This window comes from Mauremys mutica, chromosome 3, assembly GCF_020497125.1.
Source record: "Mauremys mutica isolate MM-2020 ecotype Southern chromosome 3, ASM2049712v1, whole genome shotgun sequence".
NCBI classification, from domain to species: domain Eukaryota; kingdom Metazoa; phylum Chordata; order Testudines; family Geoemydidae; genus Mauremys; species Mauremys mutica.
In genome coordinates this window covers 105,619,707-105,639,242 of record NC_059074.1, presented here as the reverse complement: position 1 = coordinate 105,639,242, position 19,536 = coordinate 105,619,707, and the positions used below count along the sequence as shown (strand labels likewise).

At 39.1% G+C, this 19,536-nt stretch overlaps 1 protein-coding gene across 5 annotated transcripts in view; it reads left to right on the top strand.

Annotated features, from left to right (window-relative positions):
- Positions 1-19,536, top strand: part of NHSL1 (NHS like 1) — a 242,955-nt gene that overhangs the window by 73,964 nt on the left and 149,455 nt on the right. For 2 of the 5 annotated variants that reach the window (XM_045010884.1, XM_045010883.1), the window contains exon 1: positions 7,166-7,542. The exons of the other annotated variants lie outside the window; for them this stretch is intronic. In XM_045010884.1, the coding sequence (XP_044866819.1) occupies positions 7,341-7,542 (202 nt within the window). In that variant the 5' untranslated portion in view covers positions 7,166-7,340. Of the gene's footprint in view, positions 1-7,165; positions 7,543-19,536 lie in introns of those variants that run through there. 5 annotated transcript variants of the gene reach the window in all.

Here is a 19,536-nt window from a genome sequence, read left to right as displayed (position 1 = left end):
CGTTTATGATGTGGTCAAATGGCAGGAGATCACTCCTTTTCAGATATGGCCTGAAGCAGGAGCTGAACCTGGGTTTCTCCAGGTAAATGTATAACAGTCACCCACATCTTTTAACTAAAAAATGCAAGGAGCTGATGTATTTGGATACCCCTCACCTCAATTGACTTTTGCATAGCAGAAAAATACTTAGATTCTAGAAACAGAGTACTGGCTGCCAAAATGTCTATATGAAGTATTTTTTGTTGTGTGGTTCTGCTAAACTTTTCCCATCTTCTAATTATAATAACTTCTTAGAATCCTCTGTATGTTTAAAAAAATAGAATTTTTACAATAAAAATTATGCTTTCCTTATCTTCCATGGATAGGGGAAAATTTAAATAAAATCCTCTTCATCCTACAGTGATCAATCCATAGAGTGCACCAGCTTCTGGGATTCCTTGGTCTATAGATATTGTTTTTTTCATTTTTCTCTTTCTAAACCATGTAACTATTTGTGCTAGCCAAGTTTCAGTTTTGGAAGGAGAGAGGCTACTTATGGTTAGAAGTTTCTTTGATGTTTTGCCTATGAAGAAGATTTCTGTGTTATGAAGCCACAACCACACCCAATTTAGAAGCTCTTCTGTGGAAACTGGTACAGCAACTCAGATTGCGGTGGCAGCTTCTTAGATGTGGGACCTTCCTACAGGATTGTGGGACTATTGGCTGGAGAAGAATCATGTCTGAGTTTAAAAAAAACCCACTAAAATAAATTAGATTGTTTTATTTTCTTACTGGGATAATAAGAGGGTTCACATGAGTTTGTTGCTAAAGACAGGATGATCACTCTCCAGACCTTATAATATGATCTCGCATCAGTTCAGTTCTATTGTTCTGTAGTAGTAACGTCTTTTTCTAGTGCTCTATGGGAATTTTCAGAAAATTCTTCTGTAGACAGAAGATGTCATTTAAAAAAAATGTTTGGTCTCTTTTGCCATGCACTATATTTTTTTCCCCTCTTTTATAGACACAATCCAGAATTCTCCACTGTTAGCTTTGGGTTTGATGCTGATACAGTACACCAAGCATGCTGTCTTTTGTGCAGTTTCAATTCATGTCAGTATAGCAGTAGAGAGATGTGAATTGTTCCATGGAGCCACCTTGTGGCTCATCAGCTGATCATTATATCAGGGTACTCAAGGCTTAAAAACAGCTTTAGACACTGATTTCAGCAGCATGACTTCAGTTATTCAGAGCACAGATGTTTTTAAGCTTCTTGATCTGTGAGTAAAGTCAAATACCTTAATGATGCAATGTCTGAGATGATAAACACACCAGTCTTTATGCACTCAACAAGAGCTCATGTACAGTCCTGTAGGATAGGAGAGGCAAAGCCTTTTCCAAAGCCTGGTCTACACTTAAGTTTTGCCTGCATAGCTATGTCAGTTAGGAGTGTGAAAATTCACACCTCTAAATGGCATAGCTATGTCAGCAAAAGCCTCAGTGCAGATGTAGCCGAAGGAACTCTTTTGCCACTGATAGAGCTGTATCGGCAACCCCATTCTAGTCTAGACAAGGCCTGAGACTCCACCTCTAGAGTGCTCTCTCCCTCAGCATAAACTAAAATGTAACAATTCTGTCCAATGAAGTCTCAATACTTTAAGTGTTTTTCTTGTGGTCAGTGATTGCTTAATTCATTTTTATGTTGGGAGGTGGATTCCTGAGGAATTTTGGTTTTGTATCAATTCTGGAATTTATTAGGCTAAGCTGACTTTTTTTAATAAGGAATATTTCTTATTTTTGTTGGGTCACTCTGTAAAAGATTATTTTATTTTTTTATTTTGGTGCCAAGCAGTTCTATGTGACGATTTTGTTTAAAGATGATAATGGCATTTGGCTCACATCTCCCTTTAAAATAAAGTTTATTATTTTTGTTGTTATAAAATCCTTCCTTGTTTACTTTCTTGTTGTTGATGTTTTTATAAAAACTTCAGATTTAATGGGCCTGGTTATACTTTCACACCAATGTAAATCAGAAGTAACTCAGTCGACTCAGATGGAGTTGCGCTGATGTCAAACTGGTGTAAATAAGAGGAGAATGAAGCCCAATCTGTTCTAGAAATAAAACTCATCAAACTGCCCACTGATAGTGTGGACTGTATTATCTCTGTAAATCATGGGCTGCAAACATGCTTAATATCCCAGTTTGTCAGCAACGGTGTATGATGCTGTATATGAAAATGCAGCAGAGTTGAGTGATTCTGCCTGCCTTCTCCCATTGTTGTGTTTAAACAAGGTATGTAATGCCTGTCTATGCCAATCCATACATTAATTCGTTACAAGGTTAGGGGACAGAGGGAAGGTGCCACATGTCTGCATGTGAAGATCCACAAGCCCAAGGCTGGATTTACTGTAGATGGAGAGCTTGGATTTTAATGTTGTTACAGGCTTACTTTTTGTAGTTGTTGTAGGCTTACTTTGGATTTGAAGTGTGTGTGGGACACTGAAAGTAATATTGCAATTAAAAAAACAAATTTGGGGATACTTATCTTTGATGATATATTTTTTCCCATTCCCAATTAAAAAAACACCCTCCCCCATCTAGATCTTCACTAACAAAATATAAGAGTTCAAAACAAAATTATTCTTCGCATTTAGACTGTAGTGGTCTTTAGAAGGACATAGGCTGTTAATGTCTGTTAATTTGTTCCATTATATCTTTGGTTCCTGCTCTGAGAGCAATGGAGGGCAGCCGCATGGCCTAGTAAATAGTTTACTGGACAGGGAGTGAGGAGACATAGGTTCTGTTCTCACCTCTGTAACTTACCTGCTGTCTGATTGGGGGCAAATAACTTCATCTCTGGCTCTTTTTCCCTGTCACCCTTTGTCTGCTTAGATTGTAAGCTCTTTGGGAGAGGGATTGCTTACAGTGCGTAACACAGTAGGGCCACAATTTTGGTTGGGACCTCTAGGCCCTATTCTGATTTAAAAAACAAAACAAAAAAAGTTTTCTATATGCATAATTGCTGCAAATAATAATATGGGACTCTGGGTTATGGTATTATAAGGCTTGTTATCTCTCCAGGCATTTTGATACTGTGCCTATCCAAGTAGATCAATGTGCCTTTACACAGTAGACAGTAACAGTTCTGAAGGAGGGCAGGCTCGTGAGCTTTTGTGTCAGTTATAGCCAATGAATTTCCTACTTGCCTTCAAATGATTTTCATGGCTGGAGATCATCAGTCACACTGTGTGAGCTGGCTGCAGATAACCGGTTTGAAATTGTGTCTGAATGATTTTCTCAGAGTCTGAGCAAGTCTGAGTGATATTCATTTTCGTTGACTGTATTATGTTCTCAGGCGGCGATCTGTTTACAGATGCATTTTGAAAGGTTGAATCTACAAACAAGACCGTTACAAGGAGCTTTTGATTTTATTTAATCTGAATGCCTTTGTGGCTGTCTGACAATGATTTTGTTTAATACCGAGAGAGAGAGCGAGAGAGAGATTGTTCAGGAAGCTCCTTGCTCTTGGACAAAGGTGTTTACTCACCATGATCAGTAAGTACCCCAGAGTGCAATACTTGTGAATCATGTTGGATAATGTCTAGCCAAATCATCAGAAATAAAATTATAGCAAACGTAGGGATTAAAGTAGAATGTGAGTGATGCCAGAAACCACAGACCAGCCAAAAACAGAGCAAGTCTGAGTTTTGTACTAAACTGAAACTTTTTCTCCTTACAACAAATCTTTTAGTTTGTTGGCCTTAGGGAAAAGTCAGTGGCTTCGAGCCATTTGCATTTGCTTACTTAAGAACTTTTAGGGAGTTCTATGAAGAGTGAACCACAGTAGGTAGTGGGAGTTTTGAAGGTGTGCGAGTATCATAAAGTATATTGTGTTTTATCTATAACCGTAAATGTGGAACATATTTTTTTCTTTGAGCCTTTCCCTCAATCCCACTCAGCTTCCTCGAGTTTCTAAGAACTACTCCCTCTTCTGTGATTCATGGATCTAGCCAGAGTGTAATTGTGTTAAGACAGTGAAAAACAAGGTCTTCATTTTAACCCACTTAATCCTGAAACCTAAAAGCTCATTTTCATGTGTAACAGGTAGCAAGGAAGAAAAATTGTAGGATTGGAAACTAATATAATTGAATAGAAGTTAATGGAATTGTGCCCTTGTTTTTCTTACACTGATCTATAAAAGCCATTTATCTTATAAGATACATGTCCCATTTAAAGTATGTCAGATGCGAACATTTTCCATCTCCTTTGCCACATAGATGAGACATTTGTTTTGCACATGGTGCATCCTGTAATAACGGTTGTCGTCTAGTGCCTTTCCATTTTCACTTTGTAAATGAAGTCTAAAATATGTACATGGCAATAACTGAGTGTTGGTCTGGTTATATTTTCCATGGAGCAAACCAGCAAATTAAAGGAGATTGAGAGGAAACAATCCAAAGGTACAAGATAATTTTTTCCCCTTAGAGTTGCTTCCTATTCCATTTGTACAGGACAAAATTAATTGTGATGTGAAGGCTGGTGCTGAGTTTATAACATTTGTAATTAGGCTAATTGCCTCTAAAATATAAACAGAAACAATATAATGGTATTGACCTTATCACAATAAGTTAAAATATCTTCCTATTCCTGCAATGAAATATATTGGTATGGGGATATAAAATTCTAAAATAAATGTCCCATCACTGCTTTTTCACAGTGGAAATGGGAACATTTCTCAGCTTATCTTGACAGAGTCAATCACATTAGGGTAATGTCTTTTACAATACTTTGTCAATTTGTGATGCACCATCATGAGGTGAAGTCAGCATTGTTTAATATCTGACAAATTCTAAAAGTCTAATTGCTGGCAGGACATCAGATGGACAGGTAGGAGTTACTCTTAAATTTCAGGGTAGACAGCTATTCTTGATTCCGATTTTCTGCTTCCCCATCTCTCCTATTTTTAACAATTACAGTGCAGTGGAGCTGACTATGATTCCACAGTTCCTACAGCAGATTTTATACTGTCTCTGTATATTATTTAGAGTGACTGTAGTAGTCATGACTGTATGTATTCTTCTCTGTATTTTCTTGTTGAATTGTCTGAATAGGCTGTATAGTGAATGTAGCCATATTGCCAACTGTAAGTGTTCATAAACCGTGAGTCAGCCCCCAACTCATGATATTGGCTTAAAAATCTGAAGATATTAAAAAAATGTATAAATGTTGGGTTCCTTTTCTTTTCCCTTCTGGTATTTGGTCTTTTAGGGTGCACTTGGATCACATTTTCAATCTTTTTTCCTTAAACATCAGGGCTAGAAATTTACCTCTTCTTACATGAAATCTGAGATTCTCACATAATCCAGTGCCTCCAGAAGTTGGGACTTCAAGAACACCAAATAAAATCGTGAGAGTTAGCAACATCAGAATAGTCTTTTCACTTGTTTACTTGCAGGAGTGGTGAAAGGCCTCAGTCTGTGTGTGCACGTGTGCAGTACCTCACAGGGTGATTTCAATTTAAATGCAGCCTATTAAATTATTTACAGAAGACAGTTGGCTAACCCATTGTACTGTATGGTAGGAGCCAAAGGTCACTTTAGTGTGCCTAGTTGATTCATACCGTAATCTGATACAGTACTTAGCTCTTTGCTTCCTAGCCAGTAAATTAAACCTTATCCTTTTATTATGAGTCAGAGTACCATAACTTTCGGAAAAGCCGAAGCTTTTCTTATAATGGTTTCTGAAGGGTGTGTTAGCAGATTTTACAGGTGTGTGGGAGTGCATCCATGTTCAGAGGAAACTTTGGTGTGTTCTACTGTAGTGTAAATCCTAAAAAAATATAAAACAACCCCATGACACTTGACAGCTAAAAATAATCTATTTTTGCAGCCATTTGTTTTTCATTAGCATTATTTAAATATAAGGCAGTAACACCTACTAATACCATAGGTGGTTTCTTTTAAGATGCCATACTAGTAGTCTCTCAGTGTGGATTATATTGTTTGATGGGTTATATTACATAGTATATCATGAGTTTTGGTGCATCTTCAATTGCTAGTTTTAAATTTGTACTCATTTCAGTGTTTTGTCAATCTGCAGTATCACAAATAATCAGGAAATAGTGTCATGATGCATATTACCAACGTTTATTCCCTTTCTGCCTTTTTACCTGGCTCTGTCATCCTTTCTTTCCATCCCCCTCTGACTCGTTCTCTTCTTTCAGCAGGGTCAGTAAACAGAAACATCACTGTAATGCTTTCAGTTATGTCAGGCTTTTTGAAAAAACTAAGTTGAGATGATTTAGTGTTTTTACTTTTGGTAATGAAAAGAGAAGGTAGCAACAACCGGGGTGAAAGGCATTCGAAAGCTGCAGTCACACACCAATGCTGTGTTGTTAGCCTGTTCAGTGCAAACCTCTTGCTAGTGTACAGTTTTTGTTTTCATACTTTGAACTCAGACTTTTTTTACATCAGTTTGTTTATTGGCAAACCCTGTGTTCTATACATTAAATGTTTGTGCAATTATAGATATCAATAATTTATTCCCTCCTACCTGAGTCTGCACAGTTGCACTTGAATGTTCCTATTTGTGTGTGCAGAGTTCAGAAGTTTTCATTGCCGTTGAGCTCTTGGCTGTGGAAAGGAGGAGTTTGCTGCCTTTGTGGCCATGCCTGTCGGGGAGAGAGCCTATCATATTTCACTCTAATCCTAAGCGATAGCCACGCAGTCTGTTTTATTGTTAGGAGAATCGTCCTGGAGATCTCTCACTAGGCTTTTCATTAAGGGAAAGCAGGACGGATGGACTTAGGAATCAGAGCGGCAGCACTGTTTTTACGAGGCAGAGACATAAGTACTCTAATTTATATCGTACTCTGACAACTTGTTTGATCTGTGTCTGTTTTCCCACTGTATTGTTTCTGATGAGATAGAACAGACGACTGGATTGCAGGCTCACTCCTGGAAAATTACGTCAGGGAGAGGAGTGGGGCTGCAGTTTTGGATGCTGAGTGGAGACTGAAGAAAGCATGCGCTTTGGTACTGTACTTCTACACAATCCTAATATGCTTTTCTGAAACTCCTGCAAGGTGCCACTTGTGTGGTTTTTCTCTCTTCTGTTTTATTTGGCAGCTTACAAAGTGCTGTAGGCAAAGCAGCCTCAGGAGAATTGCACTGGCATGGTGACCCAGCTTCGTACTGCTGCTGATTTAAATGCAGCAAGTGTTTTGACTGAATGAGTTGGAAGAAACCTGGACAGATCTTGTATTTCAAGATTAGCATTTCAACAGCCAACGTGAGGGGGACAGGAGCAACTCCAGAAAGGGCTTCTCTGAAGTTGAGTACTATAGTTGGCTTTAAAGAAAATGAAAAAGGATTGCACCTCAAGGTCTTTCAGACTCAGACAAAATTCAGGTTCCCTCTCGCGTGCTGTGAGCTGGATAAATTTCTCCTCCTTGTCTAGGCAGTCAAAAAGATTGTTTCGCAGTGATGGTGAGCTCTCATCAATAGGTAGGCAGGTAGAAGAGGATGATGAGAACTGGACCTACAGAACTCAACACAGAAAAGGTGACCCAGTTTTTGTCCACATTGAATTGTCTCTTTGCTTATGTACCATTTCTTCATTAGTTTTTTTCCCCTCCCTGTTGTCTCTTAAGCTCCTTTTCTTTGACATTTGGGTTCTTATGACTAGTAATACCCACTGGTGCTGTTAAGCTTAGTCACTTAGTAGGGACGATCTCTCCCTTTGGGTCCGACCCTGCTATTTTTAGCGAGATTACTTGATCAAAGCTAGCCTAACTATGCCTACATGTGCTGCAATTGCACTTCCCAGATGCAGTGTAGACATACCCCAAGAGGAGTCAGTGTGACTCTCCCAGTGCTGTGTTTGAATAAGCAGGGCAGAACTGTCCTGATCTTAGCACGATTTTGTAGCAACGTCCTTGGCGTGGTCATATCATTTCTATGGGAATTTATAGAAATCCAAGTGGAAAAAGCCATGAACTTCCTTGATTTGGAATGTAACATTTATTTCCATGGTGTGTTAAGTAGATTTTGTTTATGTATATTTATATTTCCATAGTACATGGGGGCAAGGCTTGTGACTGGGCCTCAATAGCGATTGCTGGTTTGACAGATGTTGAAAGGATCTTTTATTTTGCTACAGTAGCAGTGCCCAATTATGGCACCACGGTTTCTCTAACAGGCTGGTAGTATTTTCCTGACATGCTCAATATGTTAATAGGTGATAGTCCTGCTGGAAAATATTAAGCATGTTTTGCAGACACACTCTCACAGGTGGCTCATAACCCCACTCGAATAAAGGGAGGTGGGAGTCCGAGAGAGAGAGAATATGTGGGGTGTGAACTGAGCAGGCCACTGAGAAGAAGCCCAGGAATAGCCAAGCCTTGAGTGTTCCTTTTGTGAATAAATCTAAACCTCAGCAAGGAGTTAAATTTTGACGTGTGCAAACGGTTTGTAGCAGAATGTGGAAGCCACCTGCTCACACATGTATCTACTAACGACATAGCAGAGTGAATTTCAGAACTCCCCATACCTCTGTTGACAGACTGAACTGTTGTTGTCAGTGCATTTGTCATTGGCTGGTATACAGATAAGATTACTTGATAAACTGTTGAATCGTCATTTCTCTGTTGCTGCTTGAGAATGGCCAACACTGATTTGTTACTGGAAAGCCTGAGGTGACTGATTTAAGCTGTAAGGTGACTTCTGTAAGAGCAGGCAGGCACTTGAAGGACACTTGCACTTCAAAGTGAATTTTCCCTTTCTTTTTGGCAGCAGCAGTGTGTGTTCAACCAGAACCGTAGTCTGACTTACTCCAAGTCAGAAATAAATATGGTTTTGGTACGTGGTTTGCATGTAACCTCCCCAGCAAGAACACTAAAAAGGGTGTATACAATTGTGCTGTGGTGCCAAGAAGGCGGAACTGGATGTTGATTTGTTCTTTTGAAGGCTGCTGTGTAACCATTTAAATACACCACTACCTTGATATAACGCCGCCCGATATAACACGAATTTGGATATAACGCGGTAAAGCAGTGCTCCGGGGGGGCGGGGCTGCGCACTCCGTTGGATCAAAGCAAATTCACTATAACACAGTTTCACCTATAATGCGGTAAGATTTTTTTTGGCTCCCAAGGACAGCGTTATATCGAGGTAGAGGTGTACTGTAAAACTGTTTCAGAAGGATCTTCGTTTTGCAATTGGCTCCTAATTTTTATTTTTTAGTTGTTGACAAGTTTGTACCATACAGTGATGGCTGCTGTGCTCAAGTCAGTTCTATTACATTTTGTGATGTTATGTACTGTTGGTCACAAAATTCAGTGTACACTGTTCATTATTACAGTAACTCTCTTGCATCAGCTGGAAATTCTTTCACAAGTTTTCAGATGGCATGGCTGTGATGGGAAAGGAAAAGATGTTAGTGGGTTAACATAGTGTATTAATTTTGCTGGGAGCATTATTGTACACTTGATTTATTGAAAATAAAGAAGTCCATTGTATAGAGTACAGGGGGCGGGGAGGATTCCCTCTGAAATTGGTCATCAAGCTATAAAAGCTTGCATCCTTTGTCATAAGGGAGATTACAGTATGTGGGTTTTGAGTGGGAAACGGGGGAGGGATAGGTTATGCAGTGATGACATGCCCTATGCTTCTCCTACCGAGAGGGAAGGCTCAAATTTGTCTTAATAATTTGTAATATTAGTTTGCCTAATGGATATCTGTTCAGATCATAACTTGCTCTACACCATTTGGTCTGTTTGGCAGTCTGCTGAGAAAAGGCCTAAAGATTGAAATTATATGCTGCTGCAGGTCAGGACTGAGGTGCATTTTGCCTGAGTTGGGGGTTAAGAGGAGTTTGTATTCTGTCTGCTACAAACATTCTACCCAGTGGTGTCAGTCACGCACACTCATGAGAATAACCCATAATGCCCGACTCTTGTGCCATTGTCTCGTTTATTGTTTTGAAAGATAAAAACGTAATCAGATGCTCATGTTCTCAAACTATTGCGCTCTATTGGAGCAGCACATTACATGTTGCCAACCTTTGTAACAATAAAACTTAGGATGGGCATCAGTGTCTGTCTTAAGTGTCAGATTTCATGATTGTGGCACTAAGTTATAAGATGACTTCGGAGAAAAGCAAAATTGTAGATGAGAAAAAGGAGGGGATTAAAATGCATAGTCTGACTCACTCTGCTAAGGATGTCCTTTTTTTTAAATTGAAATTGTATGTACATAAACAAAAAGCTTCAGTGCTGTCAGGATAATTCTTCACCCACCTCTCCTGCTTAAACAAAATGACCTTGCACATCAGTTCCTAGGACCTCCTTCCCCCTTCCTCTTTACCCAACTGTATACAAAGGAAGAAGTGTTAATGGTGAAAGGCCTGGTGTAAATGAGCAAAGCGTCTTTATTTAATCTCTCCTTCTGAGCTGTAACTCTTTCCTCTGTCTTTAAACCCTCTAGTCTTTTGCCACTAATTGTGCTGCCCAGCTCTTGTTGCATTCCCATACCACTGCTAGATGACGTACAAAAGGCAACGTGTTGCTGACTCTCCATCAGCTAACTGGCCAGCTCCAGTCATCTAGGAGCAGCAGTTCTGAAAATGCAATAATAGGAGGCAGTGAGATTGCTAGGTTTACTTTTTTTTGTTTCTATTTATTTATTTATTTAAAAATAATGTACTAACTCGGAGAAAATCTTGAGGTTCTTATTCAGGTAAGTATCAGAGGGGTAGCCGTGTTAGTCTGGATCTGTAAAAGCAGCAAAGAGTCCTGAGGCATCTTACAGACTAACAGACGTATTGGAGCATGAGCTTTTGTGGGTGAATACCCACTTCGACGGAAGCAAGAAGTGGGTATTCACCCACGAAAGCTCATGCTCCAATACGTCTGTTAGTCTATAAGGTGCCACAGGACTCTTTGCTGCTTATTCAGGTAAACTCACTTACACTGAAGTCAGTCGATCAAGGATTTAGTTTATATCAAAAAGAAATTCTAATGATGTTTCAATATTCAGTATGAATAGCCGCACAGGATGCTTTTGTATTTTGGTACATGTAGCACCAGGGTGTGTCTTTATCAGATGGGAAATCTGTTACTAAACGAATCTTAAAAACAGTTAATGAAATACTTGCTTTGCTGTTCAAAATTGCTGTGCCTCACTGCAATTTGCCTTTTCCTCAGTAATTATCTCAAGGAGTTCTGACATCTCAGAACAAACTTTTATCACCATATTTCTCCTCATTTACAGGAATCTGAAATTTCGTATTGATGTTCATTATTTGAGTTTGTTTTAAGTGAGAGGAAATGGGAGTAGGTGAATGTGTCACATCCCTACTTCTCATCAATCCTAGACAAAAACAAAAGAAAAAATTGGCTTATATTCTTTATTATTATTTGTATAGCAGTAACATGTAGCTGCCCCAATCTTCTGCTCCTTCCACCATCATGGAGGATATATCAGAGAATGGAAACAGAGACTTTTAGTCAAGAATTGGTTAGTGACTGATTCTTTCTGGGCTTGATCCTGCAAGTATTGAACATTCTGCCCCATATCCAGTAAAGTACTTGACATCCTTAACTTTAAGCACATGAGCATTGAAGGCTTTTCAAGGGCTTAAGTGCTTTGTTGGACTGGGGCCTGAGTGCTCAGCACCTACCAGGATCAAGTCCCTTTGTAAACGGTGTTGGAATTTTTACCCATCAGACATTGTACATTGTATAAATAGTGGCAGGAAATTAAGATACCAGAATACACAGTTAATAAGTAGGGCTGTCAGGCGATTAAAAAAATTAATCACGATTAATCACGCGATTATCACAGTGTTAAACTATAATAGAATACCATTTATTTAAATATTTTTGGATGTTTTGTATATTTTCAAATATATTGATTTCAGTTACCACATAGAATACAACACAGTGCTCACTTTATATTTATTTTTATTACAAATATTTATGCTGTAAAAAACAAAGAAATATTTTTCAATTCACCTCATACAAGTACTGTAGTGCAATCTCTTTATTATGAAAGTTGAACTTACAAATGTAGAATTATGTACAAAGAAACCTGCATTCAAAAACAAAACAATGTAAAACTGTAGAGCCTACAAGTCCACTCAGTCCTACTTCTTGCTCAGCCAGTCACTCAGACAAACAAATTTGTTTACATTTGCAGGAGATAATGCTGCCTGCTTTTTGTTTACAATGTCACCTGAAAGTGAGAACAGGTGTTTGCATGGTACTGTTGTAGCTGATGTTGTAAGATATTTACGTGCTCGATGTGCTAAAGATTCAGATGTCCCTTCATGCTTCAACCACCATTCCAGAGGACATGCATCCATGCTGATGATGGGTTCTGCTCGATAATGATCCAAAGCAGTGCAGACCAACGCATGTTCACTTTCATCATCTGAGTCAGATGCCACCAGCAGAAGGTTGATTTTCTTTTTCGGTGGTTCGGGTTCTGTAGTTTTCGCATCAGTGTGTTGTTCTTTTAAGACTTCTGAAAGCATGCTTCACACCTCGTCTCGCTCAGATTTTGGAAGGCACTTCAGATTCTTAAAACTTGGGTTGAGTGCTGTAGCTAGGGTGACCATAGAGGAAGTGTGAAAAATTGGGACAGGGGGTGGGGGGCAATAGGTGCCTATATAAGACGCAGCCCCAAATATCGGGACTGTCCCTATAAAATTGGGACATCTGGTCACCCTAGCTGTAGATATCTTTGGAAATCTCACATTGTTACCTTCTTTGCATTTTGTCAAATCTGCAGTGCAAGCGTTCTTAAAACGAGCAACATGTGCTGGGTCATCATCTGAGACTGCTATAACATGCAATATATGGCAGAATGTGGGTAAAACAGAGCAGGAGATATACTATTCTCCCCCAACGAGTTCAGTCAAAATTTAATTAATGCATTATTTTTTTTAATGAGTGTCGCATGGAAGCATGTCCTCTAAAATGGTGGCTGAAGCATGGAGGGGTATATGAATGTTTAGTATATCTGGCAAGTAAATACCTTGCAGTGCTGGCTACAAAAGTGCCATGCAAATGTCTGTTCTCAATTTCAGGTGACATTGTAAATAAGCCGGCAGCATTATCTCACGTAAATGTAAACAAACTTGTTTGTCTTAGCAATTGACTGAATAAGAAGTAGGACTGAGTGGACTTGTAGGCTCTAAAGTTCTACATTGTTTTGTTTTTGAGTGCAGTTATGTAACAAGAAAATACCTACATTTGTAAGTTGCACTTTCACGATAGAGATTGCATTACGGTACTTGTATGAGGTGAATTGAAAAATACTGTTTCTTTTGTTTATCATTTTTACAGTGCAAATATTAGTAATAAAAATAATATAATCCAACACTTTGTATTCTGTGTTATAATAGAAATCAATATATTTGAAAATGTAGAAAAACATCCAAAAATAGTTAATAAATTTCAGTTGGTATTCTATTGTTTAACAGTGCAATTAAAACTGATTAATCACGATTAATTTTTTTGAGTTAATCATGTGAGTTAACTGTGATTATTCGACAGCCCTAATAATAAGGCATATGCAAAAATCTGGTCAGAAAGCTAGAGTAGGCTAAGGGCTTGTATACATGGTGCATTAGTCTGCCCCAGATCTAGCATTCACTAGCATGTTCTGTCCATGTGTGGCCTGTGTGGACCCTATGGGCATGCACTAAAAGTGCCTTTGTGTGTGTTAACATAGTACTATTTGAAATGGAGCTACATTAATATGTACTAGGCAACTTTCAGTGTGTGCCAGCAGGGTCCACGTGGGCCAGGTAGTGCACAACATGCTCTCATGTACTAGAATGATCACCCCTCTGGTGTGCACTAACACACCATGTAGACAAGCACTTAGTCACATAGTATCCTGCTCTCTTTATTTTTCACACCCCACACAGTTCATGTTCCATTTTTCTCTTGTTTAGTTTTTCTTTACAATTCTCATGATGTGCATTCCTGAGAACTGTTCAAGGGGAAAACTGCAAGCAATCATGGCTAGAATCAATAAGAATTTAGTCAACACATTAAAGATTAACAGATTGACCTGGCATTGGTTTGTGGGGCCATGCATCAATATCATATCAGGTTTTCAAGAAATAAGTATTGATGCATCTCTACTAATGGGTGTAGATGATAACAAGATGCAGTTACCTCAGTCTGTGTGGGCTGGGGCAGATCCTTTAAAAGACAGTCTATTTGGTCATACAACTGCTTTGTTGTAATCTTGATTAACAGAGAGAATTAGGATAGTTTGTTAACTCTGATCTTACAATTTTGGGCATTAAATATCTTACACACATCCCATTCAACTGTTCATTAAAATGGACATGTGAGAGAGACCATCCGTTGTGCAGGCAGGGATGTCACTGCTAAAAAGGGAGTTGGCTGAATTTTTTTTTAACCTGTCCCCATAATTTAAACTTCTTTCCTTTAGATGAGGTGAAACCCATCCGGTTTTTACAAGCCATTTTTTCTGTTTTTTAATGCAATGGTACATGTTGGTGCAGTGACCCTGTTTTTGAAGGGTATGCTGGAAATTTCAGAATCTCTTGAGGGGTTTGAAATGGTGAGACTTAAAAAAAGCACATCTTGGCTGAGGACTATATTCACTGTCCTTTGAAATCATCTGTCTAATCCGTTCTATTAGAGTTTTTTCTGTAGTACCCATCACCACACTCAGGGCCCAATTTAGGGACAAGCAGCTCAGGCGGCTGCCTGGAGTTCCAGGCTTGGGGTGCTCTGGGCTCGGGGTGCTGTTTTCGTTGACATCCGTCACATTTTGCAGAGCTGAAGGACACTTTTTCTAATGTGTGGGATAGCTTTGAGGATTCTGCTGATGCAGCTGGTCAGTCGTGAGTGGTGAGCTCAGTTTTCGAAGCTCAGGCTCATTAAAACATATCTTCCAATTGATGATGCCCGACAAGAGACTGACATTGCTTGCTATTTTATCACTTGTAAATGCCATTGGCCAGTCTTTGGATCTCTCTGATGCTGTGCTTCAGTTCATGAGGGCAAAGGCAAGAAAAGTGACCTTTTGAACTGAAGGACTAGGGTTAACATTCTAAGGGTGTCACCTACTGTAACACTATTTAATACGGCTCTACCCAGTGTTGGTGCACAGTTCAATTTTTTGATGTTAGTACATTTCAGTTATTCTTAAAATTAAAAGGTTTCTATAGCTTAGAAGAAACATTTTTTTTAATTTGCTTATATATGGCATGAATAAATACAGATTTACAGATCCTAGCATGCAAATTTATTGTCTTATATGACAGGGATAAATCATGCATGCAAATTGTGCATCGAAGCCATGAAATGGGCTACAAATGCAATAAAAAATAAAGTATTTAAAAGTTTAACAAATGGTGGTGGTGGCGGGGGGGAGAAAGGGGGGATGCTGAAGATGCTCCTTGCTTGGGGCGCCATTTTGTCTAGGGCCGGCCCTGACCACACTTCTGACCGCTGAACTGATAAATTAGGACATGATTTTCTTCCGTTAAATAATTCCTTGTCACTTAATCAAGTTCTTTTAGAATACCCAGGAAAGGTTTGAGATTAAGATAAGCAATTAATAGTTTGGATGCTTCTCTGAATTTATGGATACCCCACCACAGAGCCTCGCAATCCCACATCCCCGAACAATCCCTCTCAAACAAAAGTTGGTAGGCTGAGGCTTGTAGTAGTCTATTTGTGTGAAGCCCGTTGGCCTGCTACTCCCTGTTAATCTTAATGAAAGAGGACAGAGCTAGGTGTTTCTTCCTCTAGCATCTTAAGGGTGGTTTTGTCGCTTTTTGGAGAGTTCCAGACTTCTTTCTTCTAGGTTCTGAGAGATTTAGGTCTTCTCCATTTTTGTGTTTTTCCCCAGTGTCCACATCTTCCAGTCTCCCTCTGTGACCTCCATTACGCCATGTCTACATTCTCTCACCCCTCTTAGGTTTCCTACTTCCCCTGGGTGTTGCATACAATTAAATGGATTTTTAATCGAGAAAAGTGCACCCTAGTCACAAGTTAACTCTTGCTGGAAGTTCGGAATGAGGCCAATAGCTTGCATCACACTTTTCAAACAATTTGTGTCGTTACTGCTAGCCTTTATCCTGTTTGCTCCTCCATCTCAATGGTTTAATTTTTTTTGTATTCTCTAAGGGAAGGTAGATAATAGTTTGTTTATGGTCTGTGTTGGTGGTTTTATTGGGGAGAGTGGTTATTTCTTAGGTGTTGACTGTAAACAGCTAGGTTTCAAATTCTTTACAGAAGCTGGGGAACTGTCAAGGACATATTTGACCTTATATTCTACATTCTTCCTTTCTCTTGTCAATAAAACAAAACTGAGAAGCTATAATACAGATACTTTTGACCTCTGAATAAAGCTTAAAGGAGCAGCTGTAGCAAATAGAAAAGTACTCTATTTTGTGACTATTCTCCAGGCCTTTGGGGGTAGGTGTTTGTGTGTGTGTTTATGTGGCAGCACTGTAATGAAGGTTGCATCCCACTTATGCATTTGGGACTTCTCATAACCTCTTTGTAGCTAGGGTGATCAGATGGCAAGAATAAAATATCAGGACACATGGAGGGCGGGGGGAAACCACATGTTCACTGCCCCCATTGGAGTCCTGGGGGAGGGGAGTGCATGGCTCCGGCCCCTTCCTTGGGGGGACCCAGAGGGAGATGTCGCCACTTCTGGGGAGCTGTTTAGAACTGGGTAGGGAGCCTACGAGCCTGGCGACCTTACAATAGTGGGACAAATGGCGTCCTGATTGTATATAGGTCAGGGCGCGGGATAAAGAGTTCAATATCGGGACGTCTGGTCACCCTATTTGTAGCTTAGACCATTGCTCCTTTTTAAAAAAAAAGAAAAAAAAAGAAAAAAAGGAGATGGTGGAAAACACTGCTAGAGTTGTCTGAATTTTCAAAGGCACTGTGTGCAATAGGAAGTGTTCCCTCAGCAATGATCCACATCTGCCCCTCATGCCCCCTTCTCTCCTGCCCTGTCCCTTCCCGTTTTCTTTCTATTTAGCTTATTCCCTTCTAATTATACCCACCTTCGGGAGAAGGGAGGCCTGGAGAAAATAAATTGTGGAACCAACCTGATGTTTGCTGCCGTAACATTTGTCCACAGTGCTTGCATGTTATATCCCTGTACCCACTGTGTGTCTGTCTTGACTATTTAGATTATAAATTCTTTGGGGTAGGAGCTATCTTTTTCTTCTGTGTTTGTACCTAGCACACTGGGGTCCTGGTTCATGACTGGGGCTCTTAGGTGCTACCACAATACAAATAACGAATAATAGTATATTAGCGTTCAAAAGTCACTCTTCTGGACTTTGGGCTGCCCTGCCTTATCTTTTTTCAGATCCCTGCCGAAAATAAATAACTGCACAGATTCCTACCGTACCAAATTTATTGCAACAGCAGATAGTGAATGACTTCATATGCAATACAAATGTCACATGCAATACAAATGTCACAACAGTTCTGTTGATTTTGCAGAAAGATAAAAGTTACTTTCAGCTTAAGGTGCTACACCAAGATTTGCTGGCAAACTTCTGTTTTCCAAAAGCTTAAATTCTCCAACGTGAGAGGGAGACTCTTACAGCCAGGGGTGCTGGAACAATGTGTACTGTGAGGGTGCTGAGAGCCATTGAACCAAACTGCAAACTCAGTATATAATGGAAACCACTTCAAGCCAGGGGGTGCAGCAGCACCCCTAGTTCCAGTACCTATGCTTACAGCTCACAAATGGAGCTACCAGCTCTGAATCTGCGGTGCCTTTTGTGACAAGTCTCACCTTTCCCCTTGCCATGTTGGAAGGCAGGCAGACAGAGGGGAGGACTTCTCCCTGAAGTTGTATAAGGAGCTGAACTAGCAGCCCGATTGCTCATGCTCTTGTCTTTGCTGGTGAACCTCTTGTAGTTTGTTGTCAGGAACTGATGAGCCACAGCTAGTAGTAAAGGGCAGAGGCAAGAGGGCATTACTGGGGTGGGAGGCATAAATGACAGGAGAACATATTAATGTGAGGACATTTTAGTGGGAGCCATTAATGGGCTGTCCCCCACCCTGCAGCATCCCCACGTAGCTGTACACTGTCTCACTTGGCCTCCCGCAACATTCCCACTCCCTCAGGCATCGAATGTGTGTCTCTTCTACTGGCAGTGCCACCTGAAAAACTACCTTGGCTTGTCACTAAGAAAAGTGTTATTTTTAAGATGACTGTCCCTTTAAGGATGGATTCAAACAAAGTTCAGAAGGTGGAATTCACTGGCATTTTGCTGTGTAAAACGCCAAGTCTTCAATAGAACTCTACAGTATGTGGAATGTTTGGTTTCTGGACAAAAATCTCAAAACTCGAAACATTTTTTATGCCAAAGCTTTTTTAAAATTGCAGAGTGGAAACTACTTGTGGGCTCAGGCTGTGGTGCCATAATAGCATAGATAGTGTGGATAATTATTGTGTATTGATATAAAATGTTAACTTGGAAATGTCACAACTATACGTTAGGTTTATATTATTTCTCTGAGAATGTATATCAGTTAGTGTTTTAAATTCCCATGAACTTGACAATTAATTACTCTTAGCATAAGTAGCACTATTAGTGCTGCTTTACTATATCATTACAAACTACAAAGTTAGTAATGCTTTTGCCATCTGTGATTGATTTAAATACTGATGGTATCAGGTAAGTTTTCTTTAACATTCCAAAGAGAACTTCATCACTCTGGGATTTAATTTTTAGAATACTTTCATGCCTCAATATTTAACATTGTGCCAACACTTTTTTTCAGAAACTCGTTTAGGGATTTATAAGTTATCCTTTTATTTTTTTATTTTTATTTTTTTTTAACCAAAGGAATAAACTTAGTTTTCAGTATCTGTTTGTAAATATCAGATTTATTTTAAAAAGAAAGTCCCAATTAAATTTTGAAAGTTTAATTTATAAATTGTAGGTGTGTTTTCTAGAAATGTTGATTCAATTTTTTTGTTGTTAATTTATTAAAGGAAATATTGGCATAATTAATCCATAATATAGATTAATGTTTTTATGCCATTTTTATTTTTTAATGAAAAATTCTCTAGTCGTATATTTTGTACATATGTGAACTGATTACTTTCAGCAATAAATTTTAAAAAAAGGATGTTTAATACACAGACTATGTTGTGCACTCTTCAGATGGAGCTGTTATGGCTTGTTGGAGCAATACTCTGTGACAGATTGCAGTGTTTGTAGGAAAAAGCATTGTGCAAATAAGGGTTGAGGCATTTGTGTAAGTACATAAATACTCATTTATAAGAGCCTAAATAAGTATTTATCCAAGAGATTGGAATGTCTCCCAGGTAAATCCTACACTGTTCATAGAAGTTAGTCTTTTTTAAATAAGAAAAATAAATTGATATAGCATAAACACTGTTATATTACAAAGCTAAACCTAATAGTAGAAAAACCTAGGAAGTTTAATGTGAAGTCTGATGCTATGTTCTGTCACACTCTGCCATTTACAGATTGTCATTACTTGAGGACATATA